Here is a 17,474-nt window from a genome sequence, read left to right as displayed (position 1 = left end):
TGAGAGATGTTTTGGTTGTTATGGTGATGGTGCTGGGCATCACAGGAAGGGCATTCTACACCCCGGCAAGTTGTTTATCACTAAATTATAACCCCCTCCCTAGTGTTCCTTTAAAGGAAATAAGTGCACGCTGATTGCCATGCACTTGTTATATCTTGGCTTATTTGATGGAAAAGAAAGCAGATCCGCAATCCACTGTTAAGTGAAAAATGTAGGTGGAAAGAGACACACTTGCTTTACTCCTCAAGCAAGCATCTAGAGGCTGTAGAAAAGAAAAGGGAAACACTTGTTTTATTGAATATTACTGCTTTGTACTTTTAATAGTACAGGATCAAATTTTAATCAATGGGTATGATTTTTTTTTCTTCCTAGAAATGTCCAAGATCCAACCTTTACAGTATTAGTTATCTTTTTTGCTTTTTGAGAGAGGTTCACCCTATACAACCCTGGTTGTCCTGGGTAGACCAGGCTGGCCTTGAACTCTGGCGCTGACTCTGGACTGCTGAGATTAAAGGCAGTGCACCACCACGCCCAGCTCTCGACACTATTATACATCTTTTTTATAGAGATTGTTATTTTCAAATTTATTTTTATTTTATTTGCCTTGGTGTTTTGCCTGCATGTGTGTGTGAGGGTGTCAGATCTTGGAGTTACAAATACTACCATGTGGATGCTGGGAATTGAACCTGGGTCCTCTGGAAGAGCAACCAGTGCTCCTGATGACCCATCTGTCCAGCGCCCGAGATTCTTTTAGATGACCTTAACAATGAAGTTTGCTCACATCTTGTCAGTCTCACTAACATGCTAAAACATGGCTGAACCGTGTTAGCTATGTTGAGTCTGTGAAGGACAAATTATAGAATTTTCAGCTAGGCATCACTTTGCACTAATAAATTCCTTTTTTTCTTTACCATCTCAGCCACCTGTAACAGGAAGGACCATAAGACCCATCATAACAGTGAAGAGTGTAAGATGCAATCAGACGTTTTCTTTGGTTTGCTGGCAAAATAGTTTCCATGTCCAAGCCTGAATGCTGTCCATGAGGCAGACCCTAACTTCTCATTTTCATCGCCAGAGTAGATGCGGAACATCCCCCAGAGATAAGTGCAGAGGATCACGGGTCTACCCTAAGGTTCTGCTTCTGCTGTAGTTACACTAGAGTACCCACTAATCCTGTTTCCCTGAAAACCCATTAGAAGTCTGACTTCCTTTCCGGGCTCTCTCCTCTGCCTCACTGCAGCGACCTCGCAGACACCAGGCTGGCCACTGTCCTCATTCTGTCTCATCCTTTAAACCCTCCACTCTGTTTATCCATTAATACATATGTTATTTCTCTACCCGAGTCAAAAGACATGAGCTGACGTTTATACAGACTGCGACTAGCAGTATACATTTGTATGGATATAGGAAGAAGTATTAGGAATAGTCATAACAATGGTTTATCATAGGTGTCAGTTTTCTTCCTTCAATGTTTCTTACAACACTCATGAATGTATTTCTTCACAAGATAATAAGATGCTCGATAGCCCGATGACAGTAGCCATGGGAAATCCCATGTTTGTCCAAGTTAAACCTCCTCATCTTTAGTGTTGCTGAAACTGCCTACTTTTCCATTAGGAATACTTTAAAGAGCGAATAACAAGATCTATGCAAAACCAAGATTGAGGCCACGAAGTGCACAGAACCAAACATGATGCTTATCACCCATTTATCTTCCCTTTGGTAGATTTCAGGGTAAATGTCTTCTCTTATTTCCTGTCACCCGATACTCAGGCGGCACAGATGGCCCGATCCTAGAGCTTTCGCTCGTGTCCTTGAGCAGCTCTGCCCCAGCATGGCTGCAAGTTCATCTGCAGCTCTTCTTCCAGGCCCTGAAGCCCTCGAAGGCCACAGGTTCAGTCAGTTTGGGTTAGTTTTTACCTCACAGCACTGTGCTGCCTCGTTTTGTTTTAACTTAACACAAGTCATCTGAGAAGAAGGAACCTCAGTGGAGAAAATGTCTCCATAAGATGGGGCTGTAGGCAAGCCTGTAGGGCATTTCTTAATTAGTGATTGATGGGGAGGGCCCATTCATTATGGGTGGTGCCACCCCTGGGCTGCTGGTCCTGGGTTCTACAGAAAGCTGGTTGAGCCGGGCAGTGGTGGACCACACCTTTAATCCCAGTGCTTGGGAGGCAGAGGCAGGCGGATCTCTGTGAGTTCAAGGCCAGCCTAGTCTACAGAGTGAGTTCCAGTACAGCCAGGGCTACACAGAGAAACCTTGTCTCAAAACAAAACAAAAACCCAACCAGCCAAAAAACAAAAAAGTTACTGTGGCTGAAAAGACGGCTCAGCAGTTCAGAGCACTGGCTGCTCTTGCAGAGGACCTGAGTTCAGTTCCCAGCACCCACATGGTGTCTATAATGCCAGTTCCAGGGGATCCATCAACCTCTTTTGGCCTCCTCAGGTACCAAGAAGACTCATCACACACACACACACACACACACACACACACACACACACACACACACACACAGGCAAAACACTCATACATATATAAACTAAATAAATCTAAATTTTAAATATTTAAATGATTTTTTAACTTAGTGGCAGGAAGAGAAACCGTCCTGCGACTTAAGCTGCTTAGACCAGGGCTGTTGAGGGTGTCAATTAAGGCAATGGTCCCAGAGAGATGAATAGTGATACAATTGAAAACATTTGAAAGTATTTGGTGACTTGCAAGTTTGGGGCAAAGGACAAGAAGCAACTTCTAATAGATGAGAGGGACCTATCAGTTAAGTGGGGTATCTAAAAAGGAACAAATAGCTTTGGGAAGCAATATGGCATATAATGATTTGGAAACAAAATGAATTCCATGTATCCCTCTCTGAAGGAAGAAGGACTTAGAAATACTGCTGTGTGCAGCTCTCCACGTGGGACTTGGAGGACCAGGATGACTGAGGAGGGCAGAGGCCCCAAGGGAGAGCTCTCTTTGTAGTGGTCAGCCTTTTACTATGTTGTTTGCCTCTACACACCTTGTATGCCATCATCCTAATAATTAAATCTGAACCCAATATCACACCTAAAAGATCACGGCTTAGATTAAAAAATTCAAATGGTAAAACACCAAGTTCTCTCTCATAATGATACACATGATCTCCCAAGCAACAAAACCTTGCAAGGACTGTGAAAGCCTAATTGTTCCAAGAGCACAAACATGTGATGTTACTGTTACCTGTATACCAGTAATATTTTCACTTGAGACAGAGTAAACAATGCATGTTAGCGGTGGAGAGTACACCAACTTCTAGAGGGCAAGATAGGCTAGCCTTGTGGACTAGCCAATCTGACACTTGGCCCCATTGGTCTGTGTTCACTTGTCACTCTTACCAGTGAGAAGGCCCTATCATTGCCTAGGTGATTGACGACTCTGTAAGAATTGAAAATAATCAAAGGACCTACAGAAAAAGCCAAGACCTTATTGCTAGCGACAGGTGGAGAGGAGGTTATAAGTAGGAATTGGGCATCAGGTAAGGTTACTTTAGAATACCAGGTGCTCTGCGAATCTTCCTAGGAGAAACTCTAAAAAGGCCACAGATGCAACACCTGGAGGAAGACAAACAGTGCTCTTCGCTGCTCGGCCATTACCCCGAAACCGACTCCTTCCGAGACGTTAAAGACACGCAAAGAGAGAGACGCAAACAGCTCCTTCCGGGCACATGTGGTGGCTCTGAAAAGAGCCTTTGGTGGGATGGAACCGAGATCGGGAGCTCAGGCCCGCTCCCCGCGGATGCGGCGGGCCAGCTGGATGTCCTTGGGCATGATGGTGACGCGCTTGGCGTGGATGGCGCACAGGTTGGTGTCCTCGAAGAGCCCCACCAGGTAGGCCTCGCTCGCCTCCTGCAGCGCCATCACGGCCGAGCTCTGGAAGCGCAGGTCGGTCTTGAAGTCCTGCGCGATCTCGCGCACCAGGCGCTGGAACGGCAGCTTGCGGATCAGCAGCTCCGTCGATTTCTGGTAGCGCCGGATCTCGCGCAGCGCCACGGTGCCGGGCCGGTAGCGGTGCGGCTTCTTCACGCCGCCCGTGGCCGGCGCGCTCTTGCGGGCAGCCTTGGTGGCCAGCTGCTTGCGCGGGGCCTTGCCGCCGGTGGACTTGCGGGCGGTCTGCTTCGTGCGAGCCATGGCGGAGACAGGAGACACCCAGACCAGGAGCGCGGGGACCTGGCCGGATCCCCGGCCGCCGGTCTTTATAGGCGCACGCTTCCCGCGGGCGGGGCGGAGACAGCGACTTGAAAGTCCCGCGCTGACGGGCCATTGGCCGTGACGTCGCCGGCCCCGATCCCGCTCATTGGCTCGGGCCTGCCCCGCCCCCGGTGCCCGGCCCGCCCCTCGTCCCCCCTGCGGCGAACGGACTTGACAACGCGCCCCGCGGGTGGGGCCGCCTCTCGCAGCTGCCGGTAGACGGCCGCTCCCGGCTCTGCCAGGGGGAAGCGCGCCCGCCCGCCCGTCCTCCCAAGTCAGAGTTCGTGCTCAGTGCCGCCCAGGGCCCCACGATCCCGGGAGCTGGCCGCGGCCGTCATTGCGGGCGGGACACGTCACCTATCCTAGACTTTGCCGAAGGACCGGGCGGGAGCGGCAGCTGGGTGGGACTGACGTCTGGCCTGGCCTCGACGGCCGCCAGCTTTAACGGAGGGGCGGGAACTGTCAGGAGTGCAGGTGGGGAGCCCGCGCGCTGGTCGCTGCACGCTGGACACCTACCGGGGTGTGCACCGGGCTGACATATGGCGCTAAGTGCTTAGGACGGTAACGCGCCCGCTCCCGCACAGGACAACCAAGGCCGAACGCAGTACCTGGGGCCCGCGGACAAGGGTGGGGAAGGCGCTGGGGACGCGCAAGGCGAGTGGCAAAGCCACAGCCTACACTTCGGGGATGGGCCGGCAAAGGCCACGACGCCGGTACCGTGACACAACTCTTTAATCTGAACCAGTGGGTGGCTCTGAAAAGAGCCTTTGAGTTCGCGGGCGTCTCCCGGAGACGCGGGCCGGCGCCAGCAGCGGCCTCACTTGCCCTTCGCCTTGTGGTGGCTCTCGGTCTTCTTGGGCAGCAGCACCGCCTGGATGTTGGGCAGGACGCCGCCCTGCGCGATCGTCACTTTGCCCAGCAGCTTGTTGAGCTCCTCGTCGTTGCGGATGGCCAGCTGCAGGTGGCGCGGGATGATGCGCGTCTTCTTGTTGTCGCGGGCCGCGTTGCCCGCCAGCTCCAGGATCTCGGCCGTCAGGTACTCCAGCACGGCCGCCATGTACACGGGCGCGCCAGCGCCCACGCGCTCCGCGTAGTTGCCCTTGCGCAGCAGCCGGTGCACGCGCCCCACCGGGAACTGCAGGCCGGCGCGGGACGAGCGCGACTTGGCCTTGGCGCGGGCCTTGCCTCCTTGCTTGCCCCGACCAGACATGATAGCAAACACAGGGACTCTCACAAACAGGAAACTGCGCGCCAGCGCCGCCGCCTCACCCTTTTATAGGCAGAGCCCCGATTGTCCGCCCGACGCTCTCATTGGCTCACGCGCGGCCTCACACCCTGGCCTATAGGAGCGTGCGCACACAATCCGCTCATTTACATAGCCCGGCTCCCTCGCCGCAGCGCCGCCGCCGCCGCCAACGCGCGAATCACGACGCGCGTGGCCGGAGCCCTCATTTGCGTGCGGCCGCTGGAAGGAAGGCCCGGGGCCTCGGCGGCGCACCGGCCTGTCGCACTGGGCGCGTCCCGCCGTCGGTCGCCTCTGCCGGGGCGGAAGTGGGCCGAGTGCGCCCCGCCTCCAGCAGGGCCGGCGGCGAGCGCGGGCGCAGCGGTGGCTCGGGAAGTGTGCGGGGTGTGGGTGAGGCGGCTGTGCCCCGGCACGGGCGTCCCGTCCCAGGCCGGGCGTGCAGTGCGCTGGGTTGTCAGCCGCGCCTCTGTGCGCACCCGGCCAGGCGGCCCTGCGCCTGCTGCTCTGCTGCCTGGGCAGCTGCCGGGCTCACCAAGTACAGCCCAGCCCGCGTCTTGAACTCTGAAGGCTCTCCTCGGAGACACCCACCTTCTCGGAAAGATGCTGGTTCAATCCGGAATCAAGGCTTGTCCGTCTCTTCTCTTTTGTCAGCGTTTCTCTGCCTTTAGCCCTCTCTAGGTCCAGAGAATGATCCTGATACAGAATAACCACGGGTGTCTTTAGAGTGCGTCTCCTTTTCTAGGTATCTTCAGCTTTTCGTTTTATCCAATCTGATTCGCTTAGCCAAGCAGCTGGTTAACTGTTTTCATTAATTTGTATACAGGTAATGAAAGTGGATGTAAGTCAGCAACTTATTTTCTAAGTAAGCATTAGCTTAACATTCGTGTTTACTTAGAAAATCAAAAGTTGGTGTATTTAAGTTTCTACAAATCTTGTTGCCCTTTGTCAAGCACATGCTGATCTATGTGGAGACTTTCCATTGAGGAAGAAGGAAGCTTAATTTCTGATACCTATCAACTAGCTGGTAATTCTGGCATCCTCTTTTCCTTCTACCTGAAACATTGTGAAACCTACCTGTTAACAGGCTTAGTGTTTCACTGCTAGGAGCCTCCCTTTAATTTTTTACATTAAAGGTTTATTTCCATACAATGGCAACAAAATGCTCGAAAATAATTGGGCATGCTTGAAAAGGAAGACCATATCGGGTTTGGCGTGCGTTTACTGAGTCGAAGTAACGTTAAAGATTATGCTGGTGTTGTCAATCATTTGCCCTATGGCTGCTCAAGCACTGATTATGAGCCTTCCACTGTGTTGGGCTAGAATGACTCGGGATGTGCCATCTCTGTCTGGACTGCCATTATTTTAACATCGCATCAGCAATACCTAGAGAAACATCACAGCCAGCATTTTCTATTCTGTAATTTGTGCTAATAAGCTTTGTGGGTGCTGTGTCAGTGGGAACCATGGGTAGATCAGACATGTTAAATTGGAGCATAGTCCTAGGAAGGAACACAGGAATACTGGGCTGGAGGTAGAATTGTAAGTCTTGTGGAGAAAGGCAGGAGTGAGGCCCCAGGTTTTTGGCTTGAACAACTATCTGGGTAGATAGTGTTATTAGGACGGAATGCAGAGAAGCATTGGAAGTTGAGAAGTTGAATGTCTATCGAGCATTCTCATTAAGAAATTGATATTCGAGTGAATATGGGAAGTCACATTTGAGAAACTGAGAGGTGAATCTCGGGTTCTTCAGTAAAGACCATGCAACACTGCGTTTATGAACTGACTGAACACAGTATCAGTACTGCATGTCTCAGGAAGCAAACAACCCCCCTCCTACCCCTCCCACCCACCCCCACCCCACCCCACCCCCAGCCAGGCACACACTGTACACATAGTCCTTAGCGTTGACCTAATTGTTTTAAAAGTTGTCCTGGCTCCCTTCAGACATCTATATCAATCTTACTATTTCAAAATGCAACAGAGTAGAATGTTCTTTGGGGTAAGCTTTTTTGATATCGATAAGATGAAATTGTGAAGTCAAAAAAGATGATAGGCAGGAGAGGTGCCAGTTTCTTTTGTTGCTGTGATAGAATATTCTGATGAATGAAACGAGTTATTTGGCTCACAGTCCATCATGGCAGGGAAGTCACAGCAGCAGGATCCTAGGGACCTGGTCACATGACACAGTAAAGAGCAGAGCAGTGGATCCATGCATGCCAGTGCTCGATTTCTTCTGTTTTGTACAAAGGTCCCCTACCTAGGGAATGGTGCTCTCCACAGTACGTCAGTTATCAAAATTAAATCATTCCCTACGTTCATGCCTAGAGGCTCATCTCTCAGCTGGTTCCGGATCTCATCAAGTTGGCAGTTGTGACGAACAGTGACTGAGGACAGCCAACTTTGGGGTCCTGTGTTAACTTTAAACTCACTGTTAAGCCAGCTTGTCTGACATATTCTTGAACCTTGGAAGATGTCAATAACAATTTTCTGAAATAAAAGAAGTGTGAATCCTTGTATTTATTATTTTGTACATGTGTGAGTGTTTGTGTGTGTGTCACATGCACGTCAGGTGCCTTCAGAGACCAGAAGCGTGCATTGGATCTCTGGTGCTGGAGTGACAGATGGTCCTCAGCCACTGTGCAGCTGGGGACTGAAGGACCCAGATCCCTGCAAGAGCAGCAAGTGCTGTTATCCCATGAGCCAACTCGCCAGCCCTCAACTTTTGTACTCACTGGTGGTTACTCAAATCAAATAAGTTGATAAGGAGAAATAGAGGCTTCCAAATACACATTTGGGCCAAATCTGCAAATGTTAAAAATCAGCATTTGATCAGGACCAAAGATTAATATTACCGTCATAGAGAAGTTTGAAGTTCCTTTTTTTTTTTTTTTTTTTTTTTTGAGACAGGGTTTCTCTGTGTAGCTTTGGAGCTTGTCCTGGAACTCACTCTGTAGACCAGACTGGCCTCGAACTCACAGAGATCCGCCTGCCTCTGCCTCCCAAGCTCTGGGATTAAATGTGCTACCACCCCAGCAGTTTGAAATTTATTTAATCTAAAATTTTATTTATAAATTTCAATAATTAGAATTTCTAGCAGTTGCAGTCTAAGTCTGCCATAGTAAGGTACCACATAGTTCTCTCATAGTCATACAGGCTGGAAGTCTGAAATGGGGGTGTGGCCGGACAGTGGGTTCCCTTCCCTAAGGATGCTTCCTTACCTCACTGCACCTGGAAGCGGGATGGTTTGGGGTGTGGTAGGTAGCAGAGCTCCGATCTGCCTCAGCCTTCTCCCTGACAAGCCTTACATTGTATTCTCTGACGGTTTCATGCAGGCATGTAATGTACTTGGGTCTTACTCACCAGCCAGTGTCCCTTTTAACCCCTTGTTTCTGTCTTCTTAGGAAGCTAGTAGTTACACTGGATGGAATTCTGTAATTAGTGACACTTGATTACATCTGCCCAAACACTTTCTGTAGACGAATTTCTAAACGGTCTTATGAAATAAAAAACACGGAGCCAGATAAAGGGGTTAAAGCCTGAGAGAGATCAGGGAAATAGGGAAAGCCGCAAGCTAACCTCACCTCACCAACTCCACAGCTTCCAAATGCGAGCGACTCCCTGTCTACCCATGCCTGTGTGCCTTGCTGTTCTGCCATCTGATGTACTTTCTCTGTCCAGCTACATCACGTCCTCTTCCTGCCCAGCTCTGTCATGGTTAACTAGCGTTGGGATTTAAGGCATGTGCCACCACACCTGGCTCTGGTTCCAGTGTGGCCTTGAACTCACAGAGATTCAGACAGATCCCTGGATGTCAAGTGATACAGGATTAAAAGCATGTGCTAACATTGCATGACTTTTGTGTTTACTTATAATGGCTTGGTTTTTCCTCTGATCTCCAGGCAAGCTTTATTTATTAAAGCACAAATAAAATATCACCACAACTTTCAAATAAGGCAGAATACTAAAGCACTATGGGTTAGACTTCAACAATCTTTTGTGTAGATACAGTTCAAAGGTATCAGTAGTTGGTAGCTATGTTTAAGAACCTATCAATATTTTCTTAAGTGGGATAAAGGATTTGCCTATTAGATTCTAAGATTCAGAGATTATCCTGGATTAATTTCCGATTAAGACGTAAGTCACCAAAGTCCTGGTCAGAGGTAGTCAAGGTGTACAATAGTAGCACCCATGCATGCACCGCCCCAGAATCCTGAAGAAGTAGGTGACAGAATGACCTGGCCAGCGAGGGACAAGCTTCCTTCCCTCTGTGTCCTTCATGTGGGCTGCCACACGAAGGTGTGGCCCTGATTTAAGGTCTTCCCACCTCAAATGATTTAATTAAGAAAACACTTCACAGGTGTATCCAGCCCCTTGGGTTTTAGCTAATTCCAGATGTAATCAAGTTGACAACCAAGAATAGCCATCAACAACATCTGTTTCAAAACTACCTTTGCTAGCTAGCTCTCTTCTAAGAGTTTCAGCCTGGGGGGGGGGGGGAGCAAAAACGGGAAAACCTACACAAAAATTTATGGCAGCCAAAACAACACAGAGAAACCCTGTCTTGAAAAAAAAATTAATTGCAGTAATATAGGAGTCATATATTAGGTCAAGTACACTAGGATGCAGTGTTACATTTACTAAGCTACAGTTCAAAGCACACATTTACACATTCTGAATATGCTAAACATATCTAATTTAGTCATACTGACTTCACTGACATTTGAGATAAGGGTGAAAGACATTTTATACGACTTAGCTGTGGATATGCGCTCTCCACACAGCAAGAGGTTCACTTTAAGTTGTCTATCTCCATTCCTCTGCATCTCTTTGTTTTTTTTCCTTTGAGGCAGGGTCTCACTGAACCTGGAACTTAGTTTCAGTTAGATTTGCTTGTATCGAGAATTGTAATTGGTCTTAATAAAAACCCAGAGTCAGATATGGGGTAAAAAGAGAAGTAAAGGAATTAGCCAAAGTCACCTCTTACCCAAGACTCCTCAGGCCGAAAAGGGGGCTGAGCTCCTGTCTCTGCCCGCCTTATATTCCTCTCTCTGTCCAGCCATATAACTTCCTGTTTCCAGACTTCTGTGGTTAACTAATGGCTAGCTCCACCTTCTGATCTTCAGGCCAGCTTTATTTGTTAGCGCACAAAGTATCATCACACTTGCTAGGCAGCAGGCCTCAGTGGTCTGTGGTCCCACGCCTAGCCTCACACCAGGGCTGAGATTACCTAAGAAATCCATAAACACCGTCATCCATATTCCTCAGCTTCTACTCCAGAGTTTATTTTCAACAACATTAAGTTCAATTATGAATACAAAAGACACACAAGTAGGTTGAGGTTCTGAAATCATTTTAATACCAGAGTATTTCGTGATTTTTTTTTTTTTTATCTTCACTAGAGGTAAGTGTGTGGAGGACCCTGCAAGTGTCATGGCTGGCAGGGAAACAATCGGTGAGGTAAAAGTGAAACTCTGTCCAGTCCAACTTAGCCAGGGCTGGGCCAAACTTCTGGAGTCTGTGACACCTGGTGGTTTATTTTAGCCATATTTAAACAGCACAATTTTGAAAAAAAGGTTTCCTGATGACAATTAGCTCAGTCCTGTGAGTACAACAAAGCTTAAGACATGTTTACGTAGAAACTGTTTACAAAGTACAGAGGCCTTCTTCCATAAAGATGGGTACTGTTGACTCAGAAACAAGGTAAGGGTCTCGGGAGAATGACTGAGGTAAACATAATGCCCGTGGGAGTCAGGATTGGGCTGTGCCTACAACAGCAGAGAAGTCACTTAGGCTGTTGTAAGGTACAAGTGACATCTGTCATAAGGATGGGTTTTATGGACTGAAAAGCAAGGTTCAAGATCTAGTGGAGGTAGGGAGGTGAGTGGGATAAACAATATTCTGGGGGAGTGAGGTGAAGCCTGGCCCTGCACATAGCAAAGGTGACCAGGTTATAAACCCCATCCTTTCCCAGCGGTCATGGTGGAAGACAGGTAAGCATCTCCTTCCTCCGAAGAGCTAAGCGTGGGAGTTTAACTTTTCCTGCTTTCCCTGCGCTTACCTGTGTGCACAGACCTCTTACCCTGTATAATGTGAACGTCTACCTATTCACCCCAGATACGGTACCACCACCAAAGAGACGGTTTCAACCAGGACTAGCTTGGGGAGCCGGTGGGTTTTATTGGGGTTACCTATGAGTGTGGGTGAAGTGTAGAGGAGCATGGTGAATCGAAGGCAGTATACCACTAAGAAGCCTACTCAGGTACAAGAGAGAACTCTTGAAAATGCATCCTTGAAGCTCCGGAAATTTCCCAACAGTTGACCTGTCCATCCCCGGATTGATCACATCATCTCTCCTTGTAAAACCCTGGGGAGGGGACTTGGGACGTTTGTTTCAGCCGTTTTTCTGGGCTTGTCAATTTTGTTTCCTGGGTCTTCTGAGCCTCCATGCTTTGCATGAGAAAATGTTTCCATTTGGGGGAGATAGCTATTCAAAACAGAGACTTCAAGAAAGATGCCCCATGGAGGACTGATAATGTGATTAACTTTTTGGTTGGAAGTTGGTTTCTGTGAAGCCGCTACCAATGTCTGACACGCGTATCATGAAGCCAGCGTCCACTGCCATGTTAAACACGGACAGAGCAGAAAGGTAAACGTGAGGCTCTGAGCAAGCACTTAAAACATGGAATTTAGCTATAGTTATGTGGGCCTCGAGTTCCTTAGCACATCCCAGAAGACCCCTGTGGTTCCTCGGTGTAGGACTAGCTTTCATGTCCCCACTGCCAATCTGTCGTGTGCTGTCCGCACGCCCTTAGCATTGGGTGATCTGTACAGCTGCACTGCTCCCTGTCATAGGCATCTTTTGCCAAGTATTTCATCTACACGGTCTTACATGACGGTTTCCTGGAAATGCACTTGCACTGAAGCCATTTTGTATTTGCTAAAATAAGCAAATCCAGTACAGCCAGGGCTGTCACATGTCACTGTGTAAATGGCCACCTGCGCCACCACATTCTGCCACTGACTGCTTCACAGTCTTCCCAAGATCTCCAACAAAAATGCATTTCCCCCATTCCAAGTTGTTTTCCTCAACAGAGATATCAACTTATTTCCAGTGTTTGTTCCTTCACTCAATAGGGGACACAATCAGTAATTGTCAATATAACCTTCACTTCAGCCGCGTTACAAAGACAAGTCATAAACCCAGGCCAGTGTCCTTAGAACACGCAACCAAACACAGTTGGCAGATGGACTCCTCATTACAGTAACCAAGGGTTTTATGGTAAAGGCCTAGGCTCTAGAAACCCTGGCTCGGTGCGATCACTCATCCAAATTCAAGAGAAAATCAAAATAGATAGGGTGGCTATATTGTGAAAGGGGGCAAATACAGGTCCAGTGACACCCCAAGTCCATCTTCAGGATACTGACGTGAGCTTTACCCTTAAGCAGAGGAGAAACCGTGGTGGGAACGAGGTTAGCATAATGAAGCAGTCCTGGTAAATGTGCAGTCTCTTTGATCACTGCTACAGTTCTGACCCTGCAAGGTGGGAAGTCCATACTGCTGTCATCATGGGAGGACACCATCCTCTCATACAAAATGATCATTTCAGCTCCGTGGATAATTACCCTCATCTGCTACCATGGAAGAGAAAGAGAGGACAACGACTCATCTTTGTGCCTTCAGCAAAAGAAAGGGAGACAGACACAAAGTCAGGCAGAGATGCCAGGCTTTCAGTTACCCTGTGGCCACAAGAGGTCTTTTTATTTTTTGAAAAGCACAAGCGCCTGCTTCTTTAGGGACTAGGTTCCTGAAGTAGCTCAGTGCTGAAGTCAAACAGCCCAACACACCACTTCCATGCCCTTGGGTCGGCACACTTGTTTAGGACGTCCCCTGGGAGTTAATTATACAAGAGTCTGGTTCAAGTGTGTCCTTCTGTTGAATTTTTAGAAACTTGGAGCACAAATACCCAAGGTGGCCTGAACCCGATCTGCAGGGACTCTGGGAGGAAAAGTGCAGCCAACACCATCGGAGCAGCAACGTGACAGGAGCCAAGGAAACAATGTAACAGCTGCCTGGGTGGAGAGAAGATTCGGCTGACTCACGAGAGAGCGGCAAAGCCAGATGTTAGTCACTGCAAAAGGTGACAGTGTGGAAAACTAAGGCAAAGAGAACACGAGGAGCAATATTTGTGTGGTTACATCTGGTAAATTCCTTCCGTGGTGCTGACAGACCCCCGTGCATACCAAAAAGCACACTAACCCTGACCTACATCCCAGAACGTGCCAAACTACCACGAGAAGAATCAGTACACAAATCAAAACACTTGGTGAGCCGGGCAGCTGCCCAGGCAGCAGAGCAGCAGGCGCAGGGCCGCCTGGCCGGGGGTGCGCACAGAGAAGCGGCTGACAGCCCAGCGCACTGCACGCCCGGCCTGGGACGGGACGCCCGCGCCGGGGCACAGCCGCCTCACCCACACCCCGCACACTTCCCGAGCCACCGCTGCGCCCGCGCTCGCCGGCGGCCCTGCTGGAGGCGGGGCGCACTCGGCCCACTTCCGCCCCGGCAGAGGCGACCGACGGCGGGACGCGCCCAGTGCGACAGGCCGGTGCGCCGCCGAGGCCCCGGGCCTTCCTTCCAGCGGCCGCACGCAAATGAGGGCTCCGGCCACGCGCGTCGTGATTCGCGCGTTGGCGGCGGCGGCGGCGCTGCGGCGAGGGAGCCGGGCTATGTAAATGAGCGGATTGTGTGCGCACGCTCCTATAGGCCAGGGTGTGAGGCCGCGCGTGAGCCAATGAGAGCGTCGGGCGGACAATCGGGGCTCTGCCTATAAAAGGGTGAGGCGGCGGCGCTGGCGTGCAGTTTCCTGTTTGTGAGAGTCCCTGTGTTTGCCATCATGTCTGGTCGCGGAAAGCAAGGCGGCAAGGCCCGCGCCAAGGCCAAGTCGCGCTCGTCCCGCGCCGGCCTGCAGTTCCCGGTGGGGCGCGTGCACCGGCTGCTGCGCAAGGGCAACTACGCGGAGCGCGTGGGCGCCGGCGCGCCCGTGTACATGGCGGCCGTGCTGGAGTACCTGACGGCCGAGATCCTGGAGCTGGCGGGCAACGCGGCCCGCGACAACAAGAAGACGCGCATCATCCCGCGCCACCTGCAGCTGGCCATCCGCAACGACGAGGAGCTCAACAAGCTGCTGGGCAAAGTGACGATCGCGCAGGGCGGCGTCCTGCCCAACATCCAGGCGGTGCTGCTGCCCAAGAAGACCGAGAGCCACCACAAGGCGAAGGGCAAGTGAGGCCGCTGCTGGCGCCGGCCCGCGTCTCCGGGAGACGCCCGCTAACTCAAAGGCTCTTTTCAGAGCCACCCACTGGTTCAGATTAAAGAGTTGTGTCACGGTACCGGCGTCGTGGCCTTTGCCGGCCCGTCCCCAAAGTGTAGGCTGTGGCGTTGCCACTCGCCTTGCGCGTCCCCAGCGCCTTCCCCACCCTTGTCCGCGGTCCCCAGGTATTGCGTTCGGTCTTGGTTGTCCTGTGCGGGATCGGGCGCGTTACCGTCCTAAGCACTTAGCGCCATATGTCACCCCGACGCGCACCCCGGTAGGTGTCCCGCCCGCAGCGACCAGCGCGCCGGCTCCCCACCTGCACTCCTGACAGTTCCCGCCCCTCCGTTAATGCTGGCGGCCGTCGAGGCCAGGCAGACGTCAGTCCCACCCAGCCGCCGCTCCCGCCCGGTCCTTCGGCAAAGTCTAGGATAGGGGACGTGTCCCGTCCGCAATGACGGCCGCGGCCAGCTCCCGGGATCGTGGGGCCCTGGGCGGCACTGAGCACGAACTCTGTGACTTGGGAGCTTGGGGCGGGCGGGCGGGCGGGCGCGCTTCTCCCTGGCAGAGCCGGGAGCGGCCGTCTACCGGCAGCTGCGAGAGGCGGCCCCACCCGCGGGGCGCGTTGTCAAGTCCGCTCGCCGCAGGGAGGGGACGAGGGGCGGGCCGGGCACCGGGGGCGGGGCAGGCCCGGGCCAATCGGCGGGTTCGAGCACGGTGACGTCACGGCCAATGGCCCGTCAGCGCGGGACTTTCAAGTCGCTGTCTCCGCCCCGCCCGCGGGAAGAGTGCGCCTATAAAGACGGGCGGCCGGGGATCCGGGCAGGTCCCCGAGTTCCTGGTCTGGGTGTCTCCTGTCTCTGCCATGGCTCGCACGAAGCAGACCGCCCGCAAGTCCACCGGCGGCAAGGCCCCGCGCAAGCAGCTGGCCACCAAGGCTGCCCGCAAGAGCGCGCCGGCCACGGGCGGCGTGAAGAAGCCGCACCGCTACCGGCCGGGCACCGTGGCGCTGCGCGAGATCCGGCGCTACCAGAAATCGACGGAGCTGCTGATCCGCAAGCTGCCGTTCCAGCGCCTGGTGCGCGAGATCGCGCAGGACTTCAAGACCGACCTGCGCTTCCAGAGCTCGGCCGTGATGGCGCTGCAGGAGGCGAGCGAGGCCTACCTGGTGGGTCTGTTCGAGGACACCAACCTGTGCGCCATCCACGCCAAGCGCGTCACCATCATGCCCAAGGACATCCAGCTGGCCCGCCGCATCCGCGGGGAGCGGGCCTGAGCTCTTGATCTCGGTTCCATCCCACCAAAGGCTCTTTTCAGAGCCACCACATGTGCCCAGAAGGAGCTGTTTGCGTCTCTGTCTTTTGCGTGGTCTCTCACGGTCTGGGGAAGGGGTCGGTTTCGGGGTAATGGCCGAGCAGCGACGAGCACTGTTTGGGTTTCTCCAGGTATTGCATCTGCGGCTTTTAGTGTTTAAGGAATTTTTTTTATGTTAGCTGCGGACTGGCCCTTCAATCTTTGCTTTTTCTAGTCCCACTAACGCAATCACTGCAATTCATGTCTACTTGGCCATCCTTACACTCTGCAGCCTTTCAACTGGTATGGTGCTGAGGTAAGGTTGGTATTTCCAAATCCTACCGGGGTGCGCCACCACCACAGGCAAGGTTGGTATTTCCAGATGGGCTGGAATGGCTGGCCGTTGAGTCTGACGCTAGGGAGAAACTTAATATTCTGTATCTCAGTCCCGGAGGTCAAGGATCCGTTGTGTTAAATCTGACCGGAAGTGTTGGGTGCCACGCCCATCACTGACCAGTACTGCATGTGTGCTATGACCTGGTTGGGAAAATTAGGTGAGTGGGAGTGGCTGAGCATATAGGGTATTGCGTGCTTGATGATATACTATGTAGCCGCAGCCCTGGCTCGAGCAGAAAGGGCTTTATCTAAACTAGTGAACGCCCAGGAGACCTGGCTTCCCCCTTCCTCATAATTAATTACCTCGCTAAATTTCTAGACTGCTGAAGATAAAATGGTTGCTCCTTCCCCTGTGTCTGATAGGCAATGTCTGGGCTTACTGTGTGCTCATTCATGGTCAGTGGTAAGTGGACCACTATCAGTAGTAATATCCAGTGACGCTCACCTTTCCTCTTCCTCTTAACACGAGGAATTAGACCTCTTGTTAGGATCTTGGAATTCAACATTTATTACTATGATCTGACCATAGGATTCCGTGGCAATTCGTTAGTTTCTTCCCTTATTTCCATTTAATTTACTTTAAAATGCCAACCCAACTGTGTATTTATACACAGAGACCTTTCTGTACAGAAGTAGACTCTGGATGTCAAGGAAGGATCTGCTGCTATTCCTTGGCCTGAGGAGGGTCTTCTGCAGGGGTGGATGTTGAACCTGTGAATCAGAGACCACCGTAAGTAATCCAGTCAGTCACTGTCAGGGACCTTCCCTCTTGTCGACAGTCTGAAACTTCCAGGAAGCAAACTTGAGCTTTGTCTAAATATTTGAGACGTTATCAACCCAAGGCTCTTTGAATTCAAGATACTGGTGGTCAGCGACCCAGGGAAACAACATGTCCCTCCGCCCACCTCTCTGCCATCTGGGAGCCCCCAGAGCTGGGAGGAGGATTGGAGATGTGCTCTGAACTGAGTAAAAATGGAAAACAAAGACAGCCTGTTAACTGGGTCAAGGTCTTG

General features: G+C 51.4%; 4 protein-coding genes across 4 annotated transcripts in view; 2 read left to right on the top strand and 2 right to left on the bottom strand.

Moving 5' to 3' along the window:
• Window positions 1–3,736: 3,736 nt before the first annotated feature.
• Window positions 3,737–4,322, bottom strand: LOC143273915 (histone H3). The gene has a single exon (XM_076574604.1). It carries the CDS (start codon window positions 4,159–4,161, stop codon window positions 3,751–3,753), a length of 411 nt encoding a protein of 136 aa, XP_076430719.1. The 5' UTR covers window positions 4,162–4,322; the 3' UTR covers window positions 3,737–3,750.
• A 613-nt stretch (window positions 4,323–4,935) lies between these two features.
• LOC121830560 (histone H2A type 2-A) lies at window positions 4,936–5,476 on the bottom strand. The gene has a single exon (XM_076574607.1). The coding sequence runs from the start codon at window positions 5,429–5,431 to the stop codon at window positions 5,039–5,041; it is 393 nt and encodes a 130-aa protein (XP_076430722.1). The 5' UTR covers window positions 5,432–5,476; the 3' UTR covers window positions 4,936–5,038.
• Window positions 5,477–14,303: 8,827 nt separating this feature from the next.
• Window positions 14,304–14,851, top strand: LOC102905913 (histone H2A type 2-A). The gene has a single exon (XM_006982575.4). It carries the CDS (start codon window positions 14,356–14,358, stop codon window positions 14,746–14,748), a length of 393 nt encoding a protein of 130 aa, XP_006982637.1. The 5' UTR covers window positions 14,304–14,355; the 3' UTR covers window positions 14,749–14,851.
• A 623-nt stretch (window positions 14,852–15,474) lies between these two features.
• LOC143273916 (histone H3) overlaps window positions 15,475–17,474 on the top strand; it is a 2,837-nt gene continuing 837 nt past the window's right edge. The window contains exon 1 of the mRNA XM_076574606.1: window positions 15,475–17,474. This exon is cut by the window's right edge and continues 837 nt beyond it. Coding sequence (XP_076430721.1) covers window positions 15,638–16,048 — 411 coding nt within the window. The 5' untranslated portion in view covers window positions 15,475–15,637 and the 3' untranslated portion in view covers window positions 16,049–17,474.

The sequence above is a fragment of the Peromyscus maniculatus genome, chromosome 6, assembly GCF_049852395.1.
Source record: "Peromyscus maniculatus bairdii isolate BWxNUB_F1_BW_parent chromosome 6, HU_Pman_BW_mat_3.1, whole genome shotgun sequence".
NCBI classification, from domain to species: domain Eukaryota; kingdom Metazoa; phylum Chordata; class Mammalia; order Rodentia; family Cricetidae; genus Peromyscus; species Peromyscus maniculatus.
Note: the sequence above shows the minus strand (reverse complement) of the source record. Positions and strands in the feature narration are given on the sequence as shown.